At 35.4% G+C, this 22,395-nt stretch overlaps 3 protein-coding genes and 1 long non-coding RNA gene across 4 annotated transcripts in view; 1 reads left to right on the top strand and 3 right to left on the bottom strand.

The window, feature by feature from the left end:
* Window positions 1-956: 956 nt before the first annotated feature.
* Window positions 957-2,188, bottom strand: LOC111481453 (acyl-CoA--sterol O-acyltransferase 1-like). Its single transcript, XM_023126870.1, has one exon. It carries the CDS (start codon window positions 2,096-2,098, stop codon window positions 1,043-1,045), a length of 1,056 nt encoding a protein of 351 aa, XP_022982638.1. The 5' UTR covers window positions 2,099-2,188; the 3' UTR covers window positions 957-1,042.
* A 1,355-nt stretch (window positions 2,189-3,543) lies between these two features.
* LOC111481458 overlaps window positions 3,544-22,395 on the bottom strand; it is a 21,893-nt gene continuing 3,041 nt past the window's right edge. Inside the window, exons 2-3 of the long non-coding RNA XR_002718057.1 lie at window positions 7,809-7,811; window positions 3,544-3,556 (exon numbers count right to left, since the gene is read on the bottom strand). This is a non-coding gene — a long non-coding RNA (uncharacterized LOC111481458). The remainder of the gene's footprint in view (window positions 3,557-7,808; window positions 7,812-22,395) is intronic.
* LOC111481448 (serine/threonine-protein kinase-like protein At3g51990) lies at window positions 5,563-7,397 on the top strand. Its single transcript, XM_023126866.1, has one exon. It carries the CDS (start codon window positions 5,766-5,768, stop codon window positions 7,116-7,118), a length of 1,353 nt encoding a protein of 450 aa, XP_022982634.1. The 5' UTR covers window positions 5,563-5,765; the 3' UTR covers window positions 7,119-7,397.
* Window positions 10,845-22,395, bottom strand: part of LOC111481444 (protein transport protein SEC31 homolog B-like) — a 13,719-nt gene continuing 2,168 nt past the window's right edge. Inside the window, exons 4-22 of the mRNA XM_023126854.1 lie at window positions 21,006-21,102; window positions 20,525-20,561; window positions 20,314-20,419; window positions 20,173-20,230; window positions 19,164-19,261; window positions 18,916-19,035; window positions 18,063-18,105; window positions 16,620-16,741; window positions 16,417-16,544; window positions 15,760-16,309; window positions 15,510-15,602; window positions 14,809-14,994; window positions 14,520-14,733; window positions 13,762-13,850; window positions 13,477-13,641; window positions 12,801-12,923; window positions 12,423-12,705; window positions 11,539-11,777; window positions 10,845-11,434 (exon numbers count right to left, since the gene is read on the bottom strand). Of these exons, the coding sequence (XP_022982622.1) occupies window positions 11,339-11,434; window positions 11,539-11,777; window positions 12,423-12,705; window positions 12,801-12,923; window positions 13,477-13,641; window positions 13,762-13,850; window positions 14,520-14,733; window positions 14,809-14,994; window positions 15,510-15,602; window positions 15,760-16,309; window positions 16,417-16,544; window positions 16,620-16,741; window positions 18,063-18,105; window positions 18,916-19,035; window positions 19,164-19,261; window positions 20,173-20,230; window positions 20,314-20,419; window positions 20,525-20,561; window positions 21,006-21,102 (2,847 nt within the window). The 3' untranslated portion in view covers window positions 10,845-11,338. The remainder of the gene's footprint in view (window positions 11,435-11,538; window positions 11,778-12,422; window positions 12,706-12,800; window positions 12,924-13,476; window positions 13,642-13,761; window positions 13,851-14,519; window positions 14,734-14,808; window positions 14,995-15,509; window positions 15,603-15,759; window positions 16,310-16,416; window positions 16,545-16,619; window positions 16,742-18,062; window positions 18,106-18,915; window positions 19,036-19,163; window positions 19,262-20,172; window positions 20,231-20,313; window positions 20,420-20,524; window positions 20,562-21,005; window positions 21,103-22,395) is intronic.

Consider the following 22,395-nt stretch of genomic DNA (forward strand, 5'->3'; position numbering starts at 1 on the left):
AAAAAAAAAAAAAAAAAAAAAACCTTCCAATAGAGTCACAAAGATGTAATTATACAGTCCCCTAAAGTCACGACATACATTGAGCATGTCCTATTTACACAAAAGATGAATTTATCGACCTTAACCTTGGTCAAGGCAAAGCCCATCTTTTATTCTCACGAGCATTTGCAATCAAATATATATTTTACGTATCAAATGTTATGACAGTTTCAATATTAATTTATATACATTAATAATTTTATTTCAATAAAAATGTTAATTATTAACACTAATATTAATTGATTTATGAGGAGAGTAAAATCTCCTTATATTTTTTTTAATATCATTCGAATCGGCTTAAATTACATAAATAAAATTATTATTTTCACATAATCCCACCAACCAATCAAAAAAATTATAACATAACTCTAAGTTAATTTAAAAAATATATTTGAATATTGTAATAAAATGTAAGGAAAATAGCATATGATATATTTTTATAATATACTTGTTTTATGCACGATCTTAAAACAATTAATTAAAACTTAAGTATTGGAGTTCAAGTTGTCCATGGATCCTTTTACTTTCTTTTATTTGCGTAAAATTGCTTCCAATTACTTATTTATATAAATACTATATACAATAATATACCCTCGAAAATGTGCTACCAATATTTTATTGTTTTCCTTTAATGATTTAATTATTTTTAATTAATTTTTATATATACTACCATCAATTTAAACATAATTCAATTAATTTAAATAAGTATAAATTCTTTATTTTATAAAATTTAATTTTTTTTTATTTATGTGTCAAATAAATTATTAATTTGGTCGATTAAATTATATTAAATTTAATTTAATTATAAAAAAATATCGTTATATTAAATCAACTACATGGTAACCACCGTTACAACAAACTCAAATGCACGATCTTTTTATGAAATATTAATATTCTCGATTAATAAATTTATAAAAAGTAAAAAAACATTTAATAATTGGATCGGCCTTCCATAACCTTAATTTTAAATGATTAAAAAAAAAAAAAAAGAAAAAGAAAAAACTCAACTGACCAATGGGAAAGCGAGTTTCTTCATAAAACTGACCAACGCCGCGTACTCTTCAAACGCCTTCACGTCAATCTTCAACCTCATGAACTGCGGGAAAAACAACCAAATCGCAGTGGAGAAGATGAAGACCAGCGTCACCGGCACCGATACCGCCGCCGGTAGCCGCCGCTTCTCGGGCAACACCTTCTTCACTAGAATCTCCACCGTCAAAGCAAATCCATGGATAACAAAAAACCACGTCAGCTCCCAGTTGGGCTTCATTCGGCCCAAATAATAAAATATCAATTCGTGCATAATCGCCGACACCAAAAACGTCGCCATCACTCCCGGCAATGGCGCCCACTTTCGTCCGACGACCTTAGCAGCAATCTTGACCGTCGGTTTGTAAACCGTCGGCTGAAGAATGTTCGTGGCCATCAGATTCCACCGCCTCCCCCAAAAATCCTGAAGCGAAGTCGAGAAGTACGGATCGTGAAATTGCGGCTCGAGTTCGATCCCGAGCAGAGTCCGTCCGAAAAACTGTGTGATGGCTAAAATAATCTCAAGAAAAAAGTACACGTGCCAGCTATAAATGAACAAGATTACTTTCGGGTGAATAAACTCCGAGTAATCGTACAATTTCACCATTAATGCAACGATTAGGGCTTTAATCCAGTAGTTGAGGAACGATTTGGGTTCTTGATTTAAGGTTTCGTGGTGATTTTTAGGGCTCTGTTTCTCCGAGGGGTTTTGGAGGATCTTGATCGGCAAGCAAGAGAGAGCGAGAAATCGGCGGAGAGGGAGCGGCGGAGTGGCGGAGAGAGGGCCATTTCCGGCGGCGAAGAGGAGGAGCTTGAAGTTCGCGAGCCAAGCGATAAAGAAGGCCGTAGCGCCGCCGAGGTGGACTGAAGTTAGCTGCAGAGGGAGGAGGAAGAAGAGGAGGACGACGGGAGAGATGGCGAGGAACCGGCCGGCGCCGGGATGGAGGATTTTACCGGCGGTATGGCAGTAACAGAGAGACATACAGACGATTAACCAGACCATGGTGAAGTTAATGATTTCTCCCTCCATTTTCCCTCTCTCTCTCTCTAGATCTGGTTCTCTCTCTAGAAATGGAATTGAAGACGGAGAAGATTACAGAAATTCTGCAATTTTCTAGAATTTTAAATTACTTATTATTTTTTTTTGGTTTTTTAAAATAATATTTTTTTTTAATCTGACATACTTAAGTTTTGTTTCCATAATTTATTAAATCTAAAATTACTCGGTAATTGGTTTATTTTTCAAAAAAAATTATTCAGTATGTTTTATTATTATTTCAATTTAATATAAATTAAAAATAAGATTTATAGAAGAATTCTCTTTCAATATATACTTAAAAAGATATATAATTTTATTTCGACTTTTTGGTAGAAATAAATAATTTAATTAAATGTTCGTAGGTCAAACCTTAACTTGCAGTTAACTCATTAATCTAGTCTCCCATCGGTTAGGATGGTAATCCATCTAGATGAAGAGTAATGTTAGGATTGCACGACTCACTTAATCCAGATGAAGAGTTCAAAGAACAAATAATAATAACAAATAAAATAACCCAATCGGCAGCCAAATCAACTTTAGCCCTACCAATCCTTGAGATCTTATGGCTCCGTGGTCATGGATTCCAACGTCATTCTAGATAAGGGCTCGTGAAGATGTTTATGATACTAATATTTGCATCTTTTAGAAACTATTTTCTACCCCATATTAATTTAAATTGATGACTTTTGTTACCCGAGAATATAAAAAAATACTATTTAATATGTATACCTTTACTATATATATATATATGTATAATAACCTATTAAATAATATAGTCGTCCACTATATATAGCCATTTACTATCAATAATGAGTTTACTATATTAATTGTTTTCTATATTTAACTGTTGTTTTTTTTCCCTTTATTGTTGTCATTTCATTTCAAATTTCCACCGTGGTTTAGGTATGACTTTGAAATCAATGAAGCATCATTTTATTTTATTCATTATGAGCTAAATTTCATATAAGATTCCATTAGATTTAGTGGATAGTTATGGGTGTATATTTTACTTTATTGAGTTTAAAAATTAATTATAAATTTAAATTGACGTTGAAATATTTAACTTTATCGATAATTGGATATAATTAAAACTTTTTGTGTTTCTAAACTATATTTGGAGTTAAAATTGTTGGATGGATGATGAAAGTCCCACGTCTGTTAATTGAGGGAATGATCATGGGTTTATAAGTGAGAAATACTGACTCTCTATTGGTATGAGACCTTTTGGGGAACTCTAAAGCAAAGCTATGAGAGCTTAAAGAATATAACGAACCATTTTTCATAAGAGTGTGGAAATTTCTCTTAAGAGGTGTATTTTAAACTGTGAGACTGAAGGCGATACGTAACGGGTTAAAGCGGATAATATCAACTAACAGTGAGCTTGAACAATTACAAATGGATATACGTAATGGACTAAAGTATAATAACGATGAGCTTGGACTATTACATCTCACTTACGAAGGTGAAGCCATAAATGATCACAAATGACAGGATATCAACGGTCAAATGAAGATGACGGGATCTTGAATTTCTCACAGCTGACTTGTTCGCTTAATGACAACAGTGCCACACAATTGCTATCCTGCTATTGTAAAAACTGCGATTGTGACACTAAACATATTTTACAGTACATGGCAGGAAAGATTCGAGAAGGTTATTAGATGCTTATACTCACAAATTGCAGGAGAATAAACCCTACACAAACATGACCCTACTTAATGATCGATTATCAATAACAAGCTCCACGAGCACCTCTAGACCATTGGAGTCACGTGGTCAAGCTCTACCAAAGTACATCTCCAATAAAGGAACTCAAGAGTTAGGTGACATTCAAATTATGATATGGTGGTGAGGTGTGAACTCCTCGCATCTTAGTATTGATTGTGAGATCTCATATCGGTTGGAAAGGAGAACGAAACATTCTTTATACGAGTGTGAAAATCTCTTTCTAGTAGACGCGGTAGATTTGGGCGGTTACAAATAGTATCAGAGTCAGACACCATGCGATGTGCCAGTAGGCTGAGCCTGAAGGAGGATGGACACGAGACGGCGTGTTAGCAAAGACGTTGGGCCCGAAAAGATATTAGCCGACAATGCTATAGTGCATTTTTTCTTTACTTGTTCATGAAGATATTAGACCAAAATGTTTAAAGTAAAAGAAAAGTCCAAAAAAAGTTTTTGAAGTTTTAAAATAAAGTAAATTCCAGATTAAAATGAAATGGGCCATAACACTGTTAATATGGTAAAATCTTATATTTGGATTTTCCAAGTTAAAAAAAAGGACCTTATATATATGCATGGCTAAATTTAGAAAATATTTACCAAGTAAGTAAAAAAAATTCAAATCATTACAAAATTACTCATTAACAATTATAAAATATAAAATAAGTTTATTGTCGTAATGGAAAATATGTACGTCTCAATCGTTTAACTAATTAAAATGATAATAATGTCTTCGCTGACTCTCACATTTGTAAATTATATTATAAAAAGATGAAACCGTTCTTGAGATCACATGGGTGTTCAGGGTTAGGTTGGGTCACATTGACATTTTTTTTTAGACCCGAGTAGCGGTGTTTGTGAGTCATAATAAACCCAACACAACCTTACTATAAATTTTTTTGAGTTGAGTTGGTTTGAGTTTGAGTTATTCTAGCTGATATTGTCGGTGTTTTGTTTTTGTTTTCAGACTTTCCTTTAAATTTTTTAAAACCGGTCTATATGGAGAGATTTTCACACTCGTATAAAAAAAATGTTTTGATCCACCCTCTAATCGATGTGGGATCTCACAATCCATCCCCCTACGAAGCCTAGTGTTCTCGATGACACTCGTTCCCCTCTCTAATCGATGAGAGATCTTACAATTCGGGTCATTTGTTCAACATTTTTAATTCATTTTCAAACATTTAATTAAATTTTGCAACTCAATTTCAATACATATTTTGAAAAAATACCTTCTAAATTGTTAAAAAAAATATTATAAAGAGTGGCCCGAGAATAAATAAAAAATAATTATTAAATCAAATAAAAAATAAAATAAATATAGGTATATTTTAAAATTAAAAATTAGCGAAACCCTATTTATTAACTCGAACTATGAAGTTTTTATTTATTTGAACCCAACTCAATCCAAATCGAACAGGTTGGATTGAGTTAATCGAGTTTTTCAAGTCATCAAATTCTTTCGATTCTTTGAATTTACTCGATCGAACATTGGTACCAAAATGAATCCAAACTCGCAACAACTTAATTAGATAATTAATTAATTATGGATAAAGAGATTTGAACATAATAAAAGTGACTGAGCTATCTTTATCAATACAACTAAGATTTTGTAGAAAAATGTTGTTATATGGTTAAATAAATTACTCCAATATAAAATTAGAGTAAATACGAATGAAATGGATAAGATATAAATTATTATGAATGAGAATATATGAAAGTTTGGATTTATTTTAGTGGGATTGTTGAAGATAAGGAATTGAATACCGTATATACGCAAATTACTTGGATTCCTTTGGGTTTTGTTTTCTTCTTCATTACATTTCAGTTCTCATCGGGATTCGGAGTTGCAGAGCTCATATAATCATCCAATCCCCAAGGAGAAGCGGTTTATCGATCTTCAAACCACTGTGAGTTTACACATTGATTTGATTTGATGGGTTATCTTTCTTGCCGAGCGGAATCTTCAATTTCGACTTCGAATTCGTTAACCCCTTCGTCTTCAAGAAATTCGTCGCAGAAATCAGAGAAACCCATTAAGATCCAACAGTTTGATTACAGTGATCTCGAGGCCGCCACTAATGGCTTCTCCGATCAGAAGCTTTTAGGTAAAGGCAGCCATGGATATGTGTATAAAGCTGTTCTTGGTGGACGTCTTGTGGCGGTGAAGAAACCCTCTCGAGCTCAGATTCTTGCTCCTTCCCGCCCTGTTTCGTTGTCGTCTTCAATGGCTTCTTATGAAATCGCTAACGAAGTCGATAATGAGATCGAGATTTTGTCCAAAATTCAGAGCCCTGGATTGGTTAATTTGGTGGGTTTTACAAATGATTCCAGAGATAGGCTTCTGGTGGTTGAGTTCATGAGCAATGGTACTCTTTATGATGTGATTCATTCAGGTACGAGACCCCTTTATTGGGGTCGAAGGATTAGATTAGCTTTGCAAACTGCCAAGGCCATTGAAACACTCCATGCTTCAAACCCCCCTGTAATTCACAGAGATATCAAATCTGCTAATGTGTTGATTGACAGGAATTACAATGCTAGGTTGGGGGATTTCGGGTTGGCGATTCAGGGCCATGCCGATGATTATCGACTGCGGTCGACGCCTCCAGCAGGCACCATGGGGTACCTTGATCCTTGTTATGTGACCCCTGATAATTTAAGCACTAAAACTGATGTGTTTAGCTTTGGGATTTTGTTGTTGGAGATTATCAGTGGAAGGAAGGCTATTGATGTTGGATATTCCCCTCCTTCCATTGTTGATTGGGCTGTTCCTTTAATTAAGAAAGGGAAGCTAATGGCTATTTATGATCCAAGAATTGCTCCTCCAAAAGACCCCATTGTTACAAAGCAATTGGCTGTGATTGCTGCTAAATGTGTGAGGTCTTGTAGAGAAAGGAGGCCTTCCATGAAAGATGTGGTTGTTTGGCTTACTGGGTTGAGCAAATTGGTTCCTCTGCATTCATGGAATGGCTTTAACAATCCATGTTTGATGGTAGAGACCGTAGGACGACCCGTTGAAACGAGAAATTCGTCATCGAATTTGAGAAGTCATAGTGTCGAGGATGGCGATTTGGATATAATGTCACGGCGAGATATTAAGAACTCGAGGAGAGTTTACTCTGATTTGGGTATCAGTAATAACTTGATGGATCTCATGGCTTGTATTGAGGAAGAGTCCGGGTTTCGGAACGTGGCTAACCGTGTTGAGTCTCATTCGAGATTGTCGAACCGGTTCTTTAGTTCGAGATTTGTTAGTAGAAAGAATCATGAATTTGAAGGCAAATGATATGGTTGGTGGCTTGAAGATTCAATTCAATTATCTGCCATTGCATCAGAGCTTGAGTGGCTTGTGACTGGTGCGCTTCTCTTTCTTGCAAATTTCAAATTGTAGGTAATTTTTTTGGTAGCTTGGCTTTCTTCTGAGTTCAATTAAATGATATCAAGCTTGGTTAATTCTATATCATGGGCACATTGCTGATGTTCCCCATATTTGTTCATTCTGTTCTTAATTGATTGTTCATTCTGTTCTTAAATATTCTTTTCAATGCCATTCAAGTTGTTATCTCAGTTCAAAAGTTTCTGATCTTGGATTTATGCTTCAAACATGATGTTCTCTGATGGTTTCTCTTATGTAATTTAACATGTATGAACCAGAAGGCCAAATGTTTCTGTTCTTTCTATAGAAATACCTTCTTTGTGTGTTTACCGAACATGGGGGACTAGAAGTCAAAACGTGTAATACCTTAAGTCATTTGTTAGTAGATATTTGTCTGCTTTGGTCCGTTATATATCGTCGTCAGCCTCACGGTTTTAAAACGCGTCTGTTAGGGAAATGTTTTCACACCTTTATAAGGAATGTTTCGTTCTCCTTTCCAACCGATGTGGGATCTCACAATCCACCCCCCTTGGAGGCCCAATATTTTCGCTGGTACACCGTTTGGTGTCTGGCTTTGATACCATTTGTAACCGCTCAAACTTACTGATAACAGATATTGTGCGATTTGGCCCATTACGTATCGTTGTCAATCTCATGGTTTTAAAACGCGTTTGTTAGGGTGAGGTTTTCACACCCTTATAAGGAATGCTTGTTCCCCTTTCCAACCGATGTAGAATCTCGCAAAACCACCATTTGTTGGCTCAATGGTCCCAAGTTGAGTTGTAAAGAAAACTCTTCAAAGTCATAAATTTAAACTACGGTAGGCGGGTCTTGCGTGATCAATCGAGACGTGTTAAAGGTTGTTAGGTTCTCTTCATAACAAACCAGAACAAAAACTTATCATTAATGATTGAAAAGTTACAAAACTTTAAGACTCTCTTTAAGAATAGAAACTTCTAAAACATCAAAACCAAAACATAAGATTACACGAGTTTCATAAAAGGCTTCCCAACAAGAACTAATCTCAATACATGAATAACTATGAAAAACTTAAGAGAGAGCACAAGTCTTTACTCGTAAGCAAGTGAGATAGCTTTTTTTGCCTGTTCGTTGAGCTGTCAGAATCTACAAGAGGGACACGAAGCATTGTTTATAACAGTATGAAAATCTTTCCTTAGCATACATATTTTAAATTCGTGAGGTTAACGGCAATAAGTAACAAGTCAAAGTAGACAATATCTACTAGCGGTGAGCTTGGACTGAATCAAATTGTTTGTTTGTGGTTTGGAGGCAAATTCAAACCTTCACGGTTCTTCAAAAAGTTTGTGTTTTATGGAGTGCAGTAGGGTGAATATGAAGCCAAGGGAGGTCATTGTATGGTCCAAGGGACACACTTGTTAGCGGAGAATAAGGATCATGTTTTGTCAAAACACAAGAAAACACACAGAAACTGACAAGCAGCTTCACCCCAAGTGTTGATTTTGTAATGTCCTCTCTGTCTCTGCTTTGATGCTGATGATACCCACTTGTGAAGCTTCTTCCTTCTGAATACACTATTCAACTTTCTGACAGCACGGGTCACTACTCACATGCATGTTTTCAAACTCGTTTCATAACGATTTTGTTTTTAAATTTCTGTCTCTTAGAGTGAAAGTTCATCTCGTTTAATTTTAAACCCGTTTCAAATCTTACTTAAATGTTTAAAAACAAATATCCTGCCTCGATAAGTTCTTTAAAATTTGTGCTTTCCTGTTGTTTGGTTACTCTCTCGACTTTCTCTCTTAGAAATTATCTCATTCCCATCATTATTGTTTAAGTGATGTTGGTTTTGATTTGTGCACAAGAAAAGCCTTCGATCTATGTTCTAACATGTTCGTTCATGTTGTTCTCGTATTTGAACTATTAAAGGCGAGACTTAAAAAATGAAAACGTAGAATAAATCATTGTAGCCTGCGTTCAACATTTGGGTTTGTCTAATTGTCCTATATCCATCCATATATTCCTTGAATTTTGAAATTTGATACCCGAAAAGTCAAAAGTTGGGTTCATGTCAATTTCATCTCCTAATAATTCTAAATCATCATTCGGGTTTCTTTCTCTAAAGATCTATCATTTTTAGAACATGTTCTTTTTACAAAGATAATTAAAGAGGGATGAGATTTGAGTCTTACTACATTTAAAAAAAAAAAATGTAAAAACGTCCAATGTAGCAATAGAAAAAGAACCTCGAATTTAACGATAGGTGAGAGTGAAAAGATTCGAACTTCTGACATCTTGATCGATGATAAATGTATTGTAATCTATTGAAATGTGCTCATAATAACATTATAGTGTATCGGTCATGTCTCAGATAAAACAAAAATGTGATAAATAAATAAGACATAATATAAGGACTTGTTAGCAAAATTTGAGGGTTAAACAAGAAGCATCTATGAAGCTAAATGTATGTTAGTCATTAACAAAATGCCACAATTTCAATATTCTCTCACATCTTTGACTTCCCGTTTAAATTTCATTTTTGTCCCTAAACTTTTAAAATTGTTCTATTTTGGTCCTTAAATTTTTAAGTTCGTTCTATTTGGTCTCTAACTTCTTTAGCTTGAAAGCAAAATCATGCTAACGTTCTAGTACACATCCTCAAAACTATATCAATAATTTTATTGAAATTAAAATTAAAATAAAAGTAAAGAAAAAAAATAGTTATTATTTTGAATATTGTTTGACATCTTGGTTTAATTAGATACAAAATGAAAAAAAAAAAAAAAAATTCTCGCGGTTCATATTTGTTTAGAAAGAAGATCGAACTATTAACCTTTGAAATCGTAATTAGTGTTTATAATTAGAGGGAGAGTAGAAAATTAATTTTATTATTGCATAATGTTTTTGTTTATTTATGATCTCTAATGCTAATAATCAAAACTTTATGCATCTTCCATTTTGATTATAATTAGTGATTCTGTTAATTGATTTGTAAAAGCATAATTAGAAGCACATAAAGTTAGAAATTGGTGTGGAAAAATATGAGGCAATTATGAAAGTGTTTGGTTAGTTTGATTATGACATGGGAACCTACGCAAATTATTACACCAACTTATTCTTTTTCCTTTTCTTCTTTTTCTTACTCATAATTTTGAAGTTTGGTGCTCTTCTCCCTTTATTTATTTATATTTTTGCATATACTCATTCATTTCCTTTTAAATGCGCATATTACAATTCATTCGACTCATTCTCTCGAATGAGAACACAAGAAGACAGAGAGATGTTTAATGCTATTGTCGGATCAAAAACTCATTCAACTCGAATGAGAACATTTGAAAGACAGAACTCATTCTCTCGTTACGCTTCAATGACGCTACAGATGTCGAGTTAGAAAGATAATGATAAAATGACCGACATGATCACTTTCTTATCCAAAAAGGAATGCCACTACTTCTACTATCAGCTTGCTTTTCCTAATGCTTAACTTGCATTGACAACGTCGGCCTATCTATATTCAGCATGAGACCAATTCCTTAGTTAGAAGGAAGGCGTTCTCGAGACATAGCTTTCTAAGTAGAATTCGAAATACCCGCTAGAGATCTTTAAGTGAAAAGATGAGGCCCAACTTATATTTACTAACATTTCTAGAAAGCCAAGTTTTAAGGTAAGAAAGAGTTGTGGAAGTTGAACTAACTTTTTAACAAATGTAGGAAATGTCAAATGGAAGGTACAATGAAAAGACGTTCTAACAAGGACGGACCTTATGCGCAAGCTAACAAATGGCTATTACGATGAAACCCAACCAACCCGACCCAACCCAAGCTCCGCTGTATTTGTAAAACCAAGAGAAATAAAACAATGAAAAATGGGACTTTCTCCTCAATTCTAAGCTACAAAATAAGAACAATCACCAAAAAGTCTACTGTTATATCCTTGAGCTATATCATTGCTAACCCTCCTTTCAATAGAGAAACCAGACAAGATCTTAGAGGAGAAACATTGGGGCAAAATCCGGCACAGCTGCAACCAAGGGACGCCGTTCTTGTGTTTGTGTGTGTATAAGGATTGGTGGCACAAGAAGAGAGTAGCTATAAGGTGGGGAAAGAATTTCCAAAAAGAAAGCCAGAAATGACTTATCATGTGTTGCCCCCTTAACTCAATCTCATGCTCTGCCTTGTTTTGATCATTCGTTTCAGCGTAGCCAGCCAGAAGCTGCACTCGTCCCACTCGCTTGTGGTGAGAAGAACCTAAAAGCAGCAAGGATAAATGAATGCATCTCATTCTGGATTTCAGGACACGACAGGATCGCAAGAACTTCATTTTTTTAAAAAGAAAATAACTTCAAATATACCTGGATTTGTAGGGCGCGACCATAATCGCCAGTATCCAGAGCCTGACAGAGCTGACCAAGCTTATCAGCAGCATTTTTAGATATATCCCCGCTGTTCAGTTTGTTGAACAATGCACCCATCTTCCTTGAGTTGTCTTCAATTTCCCGCTTCTTACCTGGATTTGCCCGAGCACCTCCCAATGCTTCTGAGGTCTCGTTGAAAAGTCTACTCAATGTTGCTACCACAGGTTTTTGATGAGCTGCAGAATATCAACCAGTTATTCTATCTAAATTCATATTGTATGCATGTATGTAGCATGTAAGTGGACGAGTACATCAATGTTACGTTATTATATATTAACATGGAATTGTGATAAATAAGCATGAATTTCAGGAAAGCTGATAGCAAAATATAACAATATCTTCTACACCTCTGTTTAAGAAATCTTTACAGCACACGAGGTAAAACTTCAATTACATAGTCCACAAAACTACAAATTATCGGAATTCCTTGGTCCAGTGAAGGGTAAAACAATAAAAATGGTCCTGTAACTTCAGATTGACCAGAATTCTTTCCTTTACCGGCTAAAAACTCAGAGTGGCATGTTTCTTCCGAAATTTCTTTGAGTTACAAAACCATGAGTGCATTAATCATGCAAATACGTGAACCAACCAATAAGTAGAATTGCAGGCATACAGGCCGTGTCTGGGAGTTAGTTTTCATGCTACCTTATATCATAAGCCAATAGTCCTTGTTAAGGGATGATAGCATTATATGCATCTAAAAGTTAATGCTACTTAAAATCCCTTAAAGACTACATTTTGAAGAAAATATTGTAAACCAAAACCGAATATAGGATCTTAATGAACTTTTTCTGTTAAACAAATAGGTAACTAACAATTACCAGGAACGTTTGAAGTATCTGCAGTCTGCACAGTTGGTGGTGGGGCTGGTGGCGTCACTGGTGGCTGTGTTGGAGTAGATTGTGGAGGGCTGGGTGGCTGAACCATACCCATTCCAGGTAGCTGAACGGCTCCTGGATTAGGAACTGGCATGAATCCCCTCGATGGAGGAGCGGGAGCCACAACCTGAGGCATTTTATGCCCAGGAACCGACTCCATGTGTGATGGGGCAGAACCGATTGAAGCAGTTGATTGTATAGGTTGAAAAGTAGGATTAACAATTCCCTGAAATATTTGAGAAACAAATATTAAATTATCATCATCTTTTACACTAAAAATGGTAAGATTTATGCACTCATTGATGAAGAAGGATTACGAACAGGGTACAACTGAGAACCCAAAGTGGGTGGTTGTTGATATTTTTCCACATTTCTCAAAGCAGGAGGTGTTGCAGGAACAAATGGCCTCGGAGCTGGCTGACCCGGGGGTGCAGTGAAATTTGTCTAAAACCAAAACCAAATTACAGTTAGACCAACCCAATTCCTAAAAGAATTTCAAGCATCATCAAGAAGCAATATCTTATCATCCTTTACATTACACAAACATTACTCCGAAAAACTTCCCCAAAGATTTGTGAAGAAATGTCAGTAAAAAACTAAAGACTGGCATTCTTCGAGAGATATGGCAGGTCAATACTAGATTAATGCCAGATGATAATATTTCGAACGAAAATGCTGCGTTTACTTTGTATTTTACATTTGGTAAAATAACTTTCCAGCTTTCCTATTTTGAGTTCAATTGCATTCTTGATATTGTTTTAGATAAATCAGAATGCTATTCAACTATGAATTCCCTAGTGTCATTAAACCCTGATTTTAATGTCCAAAATTCTTTGGATTTTTATGTCCTTGTTCAATTCTAAAAGTTTTGTTAGTTGACTCAGGTTTATTTTTCTCTAGATACCGTTGCCAATTTTATCCAAAAATAGTGAAATGCATTTCAATCACTTCCTAGTGGAGCCAAGTCTAAAATTAAAGAACAATCAACAAATAATACCTCTGGAGCCTGTGGCGCTTGCGATGGAAGAAATAAATTAGGCTGGGGTGCAGGCTGATATGGTGTAGGAGCAGTGTATCCTCTTCCTCCATAGGCAGTCTGGGAATAGTTATCATTGTATGCAGTGGTAGGCACATTCTGATGGAATTGCGCTGGAGCAGACTCCTGAGTAATCGACAAGAGAAGTTAAATGCTGAATTCCTTGAAACAAGGCAATATTTCGCCAGGTTCAAAGCAGCCAAAACCAGAAAGCATATAGCATAAAAGGAAAAGAAGATGAGACACCTGATAATAATGTTTGGTGGCTTCAGCACTATACACATTTGCACTTGGTTGCTGAGAGTATTCAATGGTCGATGCCTTGTCATTTTTATCTGTGACACGAAAGTAAAGCTCTTGCTTAGAAAATAACATTCAACTCAAAACAATCCCCTCTCTTCATTTCTCGAACCCCAATAAACTCTTGTAGTGGGGAAACTACCTCAGGAATACAACACAAAAAGAGAAACAATTTGCATTTACAGCTTAAGTGATAAAACAAGGTAAAATTTAGAACAAATATTAGCAAATTGCTGAAGCTTTTGACTTTATTAGCATTGAACTTATTGTAAAACTAACAACTTAACCAGTTCAGCGTTTCCAAAATTTATACCACACAGTCAACCTCAAAAATCCAAACACTTGATCATCAAATGAGAGAAAAGATATATTAGTGATCATATACTTAAGTATGATTGATTTTTAGGCATTGTTATCAATATGTTACCAGATAAATAATTCAAACTTGTTAAAAAAAAATGCATTAAGAAACAATAAGATTCAACTTGTTGTCCAAAGGGTCAGTAATCACTTGAATTATTCTTTTTTAAAGAGTTATGATTAAATGGTCAACAATTTGTGCTCTTAAGCATGCTGAAACGTTTTGAGCTTTCAAATTAAAAGCACATGACCATAGGTGACGCCAACAAAGGTCAATGTGTGCTCAGAAGAAATCAGGATATTCTATGATAAAATAACCAACTTTTTAATGACAGTGAACTCACCAGACTCTGTAGAGAAGGAAATTCGATCTTTCAAGATCACAAGTTCAGGTGTCAATTCTTCAGATCCCAATAACTTAATATATTCCAGTGCTGTTGTTAGCTGTCCTTGACTTGCTAATATTTCAGCATATTTCTCAACAAGCTTGCATAAAGTTACACTAAATCTCTTTTGTCCAGTGGCCAAAGCAAGCACAATAGTCTTTTCCATCAAATCCTAACCAAAATAGAAGGCACGTTCAACTTTATAGTCCAATACACATGTTCAATATGTCTCTTAAAGTACACTTACCTGTAGAAGATCAACATAAGATTTTCCTTCACGCTCAGTAGACAAGCTCCTCGACCAGATTTCAACAGTTTTATCAATATTCCCAGCACATATATAGCACAGAGTTGCTGGAAGTGTATAACCGGCAACCATAAGTTTCGAAGCAAGTGTATCACAGAGCATGGTCCACTCATCTTTTTGTGCGAACTGTTAATTGATACAACATTAATGTTGCAGCATAGTAGTAATACCCTTAAAACATTAAAGTGAAAATTAACATGAATACTAAAAGACACGTTTACTTTTAGTAGGACTCAAATGCTTGATGAGCAACATAATCTAGTGTGAACTACTTCCAGAATTTCCTGGTCGGTACTGTCGAGAGATGAAAATTGGAGATTGTTTTAACATAATTAGCAACATGAAAGTGTAATTAGAAACATTTCTATAGCTTCTGCTAGTATGATGATGGAACTTATTTCCTGGAAGAAGTAAATCACTATTTAATATAAAAGCAGACAAAATGTCTGCAAGTTAAAGCAGCTAAGTAAGAAGCTCATAACATGGCGGGTACAAGTCCAACACAATTTGCAGTAACCAACTTGGCATCCCTTCTTACAAATATAGTGAATCAAAATCCTTTGCACAGTTTCTAGCAAACAAATATTGACATCGCCATTTTTCTAGAGAGAATTTTTATCCAAATTAAATATAAAACTTACACTGCAGAGAAGGGCAAGTGTTTCTTTCCAGAATTTCAGGGGCCTTGTATTCACAAGACTCAGTAGATTGTTGTTGACCATTGCAGAAACAATCTGATTGAAGAAAAATAAGATTAGTTTGTGGAGATTCATACTCAAAGGCGGTTAAGGATGTCTCTTAACTTTCATAGAACTTCTAATTATCAAAAGAGTAAAGCAATAAAAAGTCAATATTCACTGCTTCATGAGGACAGGATAAAGTGTCGACTACCTTTAAGTAAGGTGAACAGGACATTTTTAGATATTGATCTCGTGTATTCTCCCACAGCGACCCACCACCAACATGAGCAATAACCAAGGCATCAGCCATTTTGTTTGCAGAAACACACAACCCAACGGCCCCCTTATAATCACCGACAACCAAGGCCCGTTGCACACCATCAGCAAATGATGCATCTCCATTGTCTTCTACTACATCCTCATCTTGTGGTTCTTCAGCGGCAACACTAACCTCAGCAGCATGGTTATCACCAGAGATCGATAAAGGTGTATCAGCCTTTGGGCTGGGCAGATTGTTAAAGAAGTCCTCCCCATTATCAGATGGAAATAATGTGGCTTCTCTACCATCCCCATATCCAATATTATCTGCTGCAGTATCATTCAGATGGAGAGCATCTACATCCTGGGAAATCACTGCTTGAGAATCTTGTGATTCAGTTGATACATTAAAACCAAGATGACTGAGAAGCTTTGTCCTTGCAGTGCCATCATCTTCAAACATGACTTTCAGGAATCCCCATGTTTCCCGGTCATCCTCCAAACTGTTTAAGACATTGCAACTGTTAACCACCACTTTTTCTATTTAAAAAACAAAAAGAAGCAAAAAAGGAATTAGAGATGGAGAGAAGTTTTAAGGTGGATGACATACTCAGATTCTTTAGACTTCTGTTCGCATAAAACCCTGAGAGAGGAGCGTTCGCCATTTTGTATCGCAGCTTCAAACTCAGATGAACGAGTAACCAAACTGTGCTCCATTAGCAAGTCATGCACATAAACCTGGAAGAAATACAGGGTTGAAAGTAAACTACAGCTATAATGAAATTCAAGTTGATCAATCAAACAAAGAAATACCTCTGAAGCACCAGCTGAAGCACCTGCAACAGGAGCCCTAGATTGAAATGTCACAACCTTTCCTCCAAAGCCAAAAGAGGCCCCAACTGGACGTTTATACGACTTTGGTGCTCTCAAAGATACTGCATAAAACAAATAATCAATATAAGAAAACATTAGAAAACCAACGATCATGTAGGAAATGAAGGACAAAGAAAGAAGGGAACAGAGAGAGAGAGCAAAACATATATGTTTTTTTCCACGTATCCATTATAACAAGACTAAACGATAAACCTTCTTTAATTTTTTTTATGTAAGAAATCGATAATAAATAACCTCATTTAGTCCAATCCAACAAAAAAAAAAAATCTGCAAACCAAGAATATTACAAAAGTTGTCAAAAGACAGAGATGTATAATAGAAAGATTTTTTGTGTTAAAACAATTATGGGGTGGAGGATAAAACTATCAACATTTAAAAATGGTAATAGGGTGCCTTACTTGGATTGGCGACTAATATAAAGGCTTTTAAAGTAAGAACATTAACTCCATTGAAGGAAGAGGATGTATGAGATATCAAAGGGGACTGACAATCTAAAAGGAGAACTTGCATTAGATCAAACACACCAACCCCTAGAAGGCCTTGATAACTTACACCTAACAAGAAGCTACAAAATAATCCTGATCCAAATGCTTTCACAGTCCAAATCCTTGTCACCACTAACACTTTGATTCCTTTAAAGCCATAACGTTCAAAAATGTCATAAAATGTCATAAGAGAACAAAAACTTATCACCATAGAAACACTTCACATCCACAAGCTCAGCAAGAAAGAAAGATCAAGTATTCCACATTAAAACATGACTCCACAAACTACCATAAGCAATCACTGCTTGGTTAATATCTGACTTCATCCTTGGCTGGAGGGGACTTCCCAGCCTGTACAGAGATGGTCGGACCAAAGTGATTCTACAAATGATGGCCCAGACAGTCCCAAACTATGGTGGGTGAAGGGGCCTTGGAATCTCTTCCGTAATCAAGGTGTTGAAATGTTAAGCTCCCAGGGAGATGAAGTTGAGGAACCTTCCATCTCGGTAAGATAGCAACCCTCAAGTTTTAAATAAGATTTTTTGGAACTCCCTCACAACTAGGGGAAAAGGGTATTTTAGATGAGAACTCCGCTACTTGACTGAAGACCAACATTTTGTGTATTTTTTCCAATTTCAATTAGAACGAAAGAAATGTGGGGGATAAGATAATCAAGTGAGAAAAGTTACTAGGCATGAATGGATTTCACTATATTATAGTGATGAATTACCAATTAGACTACAAAAGCCAGTCCCATGATTGCAGAGGAAACAAAGGAGACCGGTGAAAGAAAGAACAATAAAATCAAAAGTAACAAGGTTATTTCATATTACAAGACAACCACCAGATAGGCAAACAGCACCAAACACTATCTTACCTGCACTAAAATCATTCTCTCCTACACCATAACGGCTGCAACTCTGTAAAAAGAAGGAAAGTAAAATAAAAGAATCAAATTTATACCCAAAAACTATGAAAATGAAAATGAACTTTATAATTCAGGCTAAACTTGTTCATAAATGAAAAATGAAAGGAAAAAATATGAATAACGATGATTTCATTTCAAACAGAAGAGCAGTTGACTACATTAATAGCCTTTGCAGGTTCATTTCCATATATTGAAAAAAGATTTAGAGAATATATATCATTACTGAATCACTTATGACTGAATTTTACACTTCTCTTGTCAGTAGTATTGCGGCCAGATCCTCTTTTGTTTTTTCTTTTGCTCTAATATTTTGCGTGGTCGTTGGTCCTCCCCCAAGACCCATCTCTTCTCCTCTCTCATGTGTTTTTGGATTACTTGGCAAGAAAGGAATCAAAGAATTTTCGAAGACAAGAAACTCACTTTTGATAGGTTGTTTGAAGCTATATCTTTTATGACTATTACTTCGTGTAAATGCTCTCAATCTTATCCAGCAATCCATCACACAATCATCAAAGATATTCCCGATAGTATCACCTTGATCTCAGCCCACCAATCCAGCAAGTAACACTTACCTCATTTTTCATGAGTATTTAATAAAAATCAGTCATGTTATTAGATTAGATTTGCCACAATATCCATATAGTATTCCCTCCCAGTAAAACTAAGAAAACTCGGGGAGGAGGAAGCACCAAACACTTCCAGAAGTCATAATTTAACTTATTAATTTTGTGGACGGTATGCTAAGAAAACCTGCACAAAGTATAACTTTTGTGAATACCCAACAAACTTTAAAGGGATGTACCTCAATATTATGTATGCCAATCTTCCCATCAAATGAAGATGCTGTTATAACACCAGGAATCCTAGGAAACCAGTGTACATCAAAGTTCCAGTTGGTACTAGCAGGCAATTCGCACACAATCTGCATTGGGAGTGGCAAATCAGAGTAGTTTCCTGATTAATGCATATGTTCAAGCACCTAGTAATAAAGATATGATAGAGTGCAAAAGAATGAAAAGTGGCATATCAAAGAACTGCAACAGAGCTTACATCTCCAGAAATAGTATCCCAGCAGATAGTTCTGTTGTCTTTGGCACATGTTAGCAAGTAGGAGCTATCGGTGGGACACCATGCCATTGCAATTACACCTGATTACGAGAAAAGTATTTTTATAAGGTTCCTTTTAGAAAGAAAAAATAAACAATTTAAACTTAATGCAAACAAGAAGATATTAAATCTATCATTAGTAGATGAAACAACATGTACGGCTTACAAGTCAAATTTATCACAATTAAATGGAACTTAATCTGCCAGTTCAAAGCATGCAATTACTTCATTAAAATCTAGTATTGTTATAAGTACAGCAATTAACAAACTTAATGGAAGAGTTCAGAAACCCTGGTAACTAAAAAGAAGAAAAAAGTAATTAACGATTCAGCTCCTACAGTCCAGTGCGTAATAGAAATACTGTAAAATGAGATGAAGAGAAGAGAACTAATAGACTACATTTTACCATTTCAAAATGTGAAGCAAAATCTTCGCTTTTTCAACATAACCCAGATAGTTAGGTTATTGTTCGGCCTTTTTTGACAAACAAATTCCAATGTTATTAACAGTTAGGAACAAGCAAGGCGCTCATCTCAACTCTATTTAACATGAACTGAAAAGTCAATATAACCCTCTTTATTTGAGGTGCTGAATTTCAATAATAATACAAGCTCAGACTGTAAAAGCTCAGCAACCCTCAATCTTTAGTCATACAACATGAATTAAAAAATAGAAAATGCAAACACGAGACAACAATCAGAGAACTAAACATGACAAGGGCATCATACAAATTCTACAAGGAAATATATAACACCAGCTATTTACTTCCAGTTCTAGACAACTCTACAAGTTCCAAACACATGGAGAAGCAAGAAATCAGTTATCCGATTATCAGAACACATCTACTAAATGAGGAGTCATTTAACAGTTTTATATATTATTCTGTAAACATGATAGTGGTTTGAGAGAAGAAACTACAAATCTAACATAAAATTAAACTTTATTATCATACCTCTTGTGTGGCCCACAAACTCTTTCACTGGCGTCATAATATTTCGCATATCCCAAAGCTGAGAGCAAAATAAGGTGTTGACTTAAAAATAAAACGAAATCTTTTACAATACTTAAGTATAATGTATGTGGGAATCATCACCCTGAGAGAAGGAGAATTATCATCATCTGAAGCAACCACGAGTTGGGTTGCAAGATCAGGATTCCATTGCAGCACCGAGCAGCGTCTTCTAGTGGAATCTGAAAAACTGAATTGACAGGCAACATACATTTATCAAATGCAACCCAGAAATTTTGGAATTCATCCAATTTCATCATTTAAGTCTTTAATTTAATAATTCACTTAGATTTACCTTATAACTGGTTTTTGCTTCTTCAGGTCCCAAACGACTGAATCAAGAAGAGTTATAAGCAAAATGTTAGGGAGAAAATCCAATATTTTGATTCTCTCTTTGAGAATATGATATTTTCTAGTGGCTCTTGTTGTAGACCTCTTCCCTCCCCTGGCCCCTTGTAATTAAATAAGCTATTTTTTCCATATGCGTCATTTTTCTTTTAATTTTTATCTTTTAAACAAGAAATCAGTTTGCGATATATGTCAATTGAAAGAGCTTTTATGTAGCTTCCTTTGGTCTCAATATTGAGGCTTTCCTTCCCACTCTTTTTGTAATTTCATTCTCAATTAAATCTGTTTCTTGAAAAAAAAAATCAAATTAAAAATAATAATAGTTACAAGTTTTATTCAATCAAGAAACTGAACTTTCATAAAAAAAAAAAAACATAGTGCCTACAGAAAGAAAAGCCCGAAAAATGAAACAGGATTTCGTTCCTCACCTGTTGTTCCATTATATGAAGTGGAGGCTAATATATGTTGAACTTTGCTATTCCACGATAAGAATGAAATTTCACCCTGAGCTGCAGAACCACTACCCTGCATAAAGATTGAATGAAAAAGTAAATATTCATTCAATCCGATGGTAAAGAAAGGAAGTGGAGCATGGTAGCTAATAGCCTAATAAGTAGACCTTTTCCTGACATGTTAAAATATGAACACTAGAGATTTGACATAACAGTTAATATCAAACTCGGCTAACTAATAACATTTATGTAGCTGAAGCATGGGACTTGACAAATTGCTTATGGTTATTGAACTTTTGTCGGCATCTTAAGGAAAAGGAAATAGAGGAATGGGCTGCCCTTTCTAATAAAACCCCCTCCTATCAATTCACTGACTATCCAGACAAATGGACTTGGAAGCTTGATAGAGAGGGAAACTTTTCTACACAATCATTACTCAACAGCCTCGTTTCCAGGAATGCAACAAACGACAAGGAGATATACGGGAAGATTCGGAAAGTCCCTTGGCCCACGAAAATCAAGTTTTTATTATGGGAAATCAGCCACTCCAGCCTCAAACTTTCAACAGGCTACAGAAAAGAAGTCCATGGGTATCTCTCTCTCTCTCCAAATTGGTTGTCTCTGCCAGGAATCAGGGGAATCTCTCAGCCATATCCTTGTATATTGATCCTACACTAGGAAATTTTGGAACGAGACTCTTTCCACCTTTGGATGAAGCATTGTCCCTACGGCTCTTGCCAAAAATTGGTTTCATTTGCTCCTGTACGACCACCCTTTCAAGTCCACAAAAGCTAACCTTTGGCCTTTCTTGATCAAGTCTATCATATGGTGAATATGTAAAGAGAGAAACTTGAGGAATTTTCATATGGTGAATATGGAAAGAGAGAAACTAGAGGATTTTTCAAGATCATGAAAACACTCCACAGAACACTTGCAGTACTGCAATCTTCTACACTTTTTTCTGGTATAAAAATACAATTCCTTTTAGCAATTACAGGTTAGATTCTCAACTTGTAAATTGGAGAAGTCTTTTGTAACCTCTTTGAATGGGTATTTCTTTTGTATCATTTCATTTGATCAACGAAATTGTTTACTATTAAAAAAAATAAAAATAACTCAGCTAACTAATAATTGGTTAGATCCATTAGATGACTACTTGGCTGCCCCGAGGCAATTGTTGTTTTTAAAGGTACTAAATCCTTCAAATTTCAATAACTTTATAAGGAAAATTTATCTTGAACAAAAATTAAAGAAAATACATCAGAACTGCACAAGGGGAGAAGACATTGCGCTAAGAGGCAATAAAAAAGCAACAAAATATTCTCCATCAAACTTTAGGGGGGGGGGGGGGGCAAGGGCAACCTAT

Source organism: Cucurbita maxima, unplaced genomic scaffold (genome assembly GCF_002738345.1).
Source record: "Cucurbita maxima cultivar Rimu unplaced genomic scaffold, Cmax_1.0 Cma_Scf00007, whole genome shotgun sequence".
In the NCBI taxonomy this organism is placed as follows: Eukaryota; Viridiplantae; Streptophyta; class Magnoliopsida; order Cucurbitales; family Cucurbitaceae; genus Cucurbita; species Cucurbita maxima.

Excerpts from the sequence above, each read along its gene's own strand:
- LOC111481453 (XM_023126870.1), bottom strand. The coding sequence starts at position 2,098 with ATGGAGGGAGAAATCATTAACTTCACCATGGTCTGGTTAATCGTCTGT.
- LOC111481448 (XM_023126866.1), top strand. The coding sequence starts at position 5,766 with ATGGGTTATCTTTCTTGCCGAGCGGAATCTTCAATTTCGACTTCGAAT.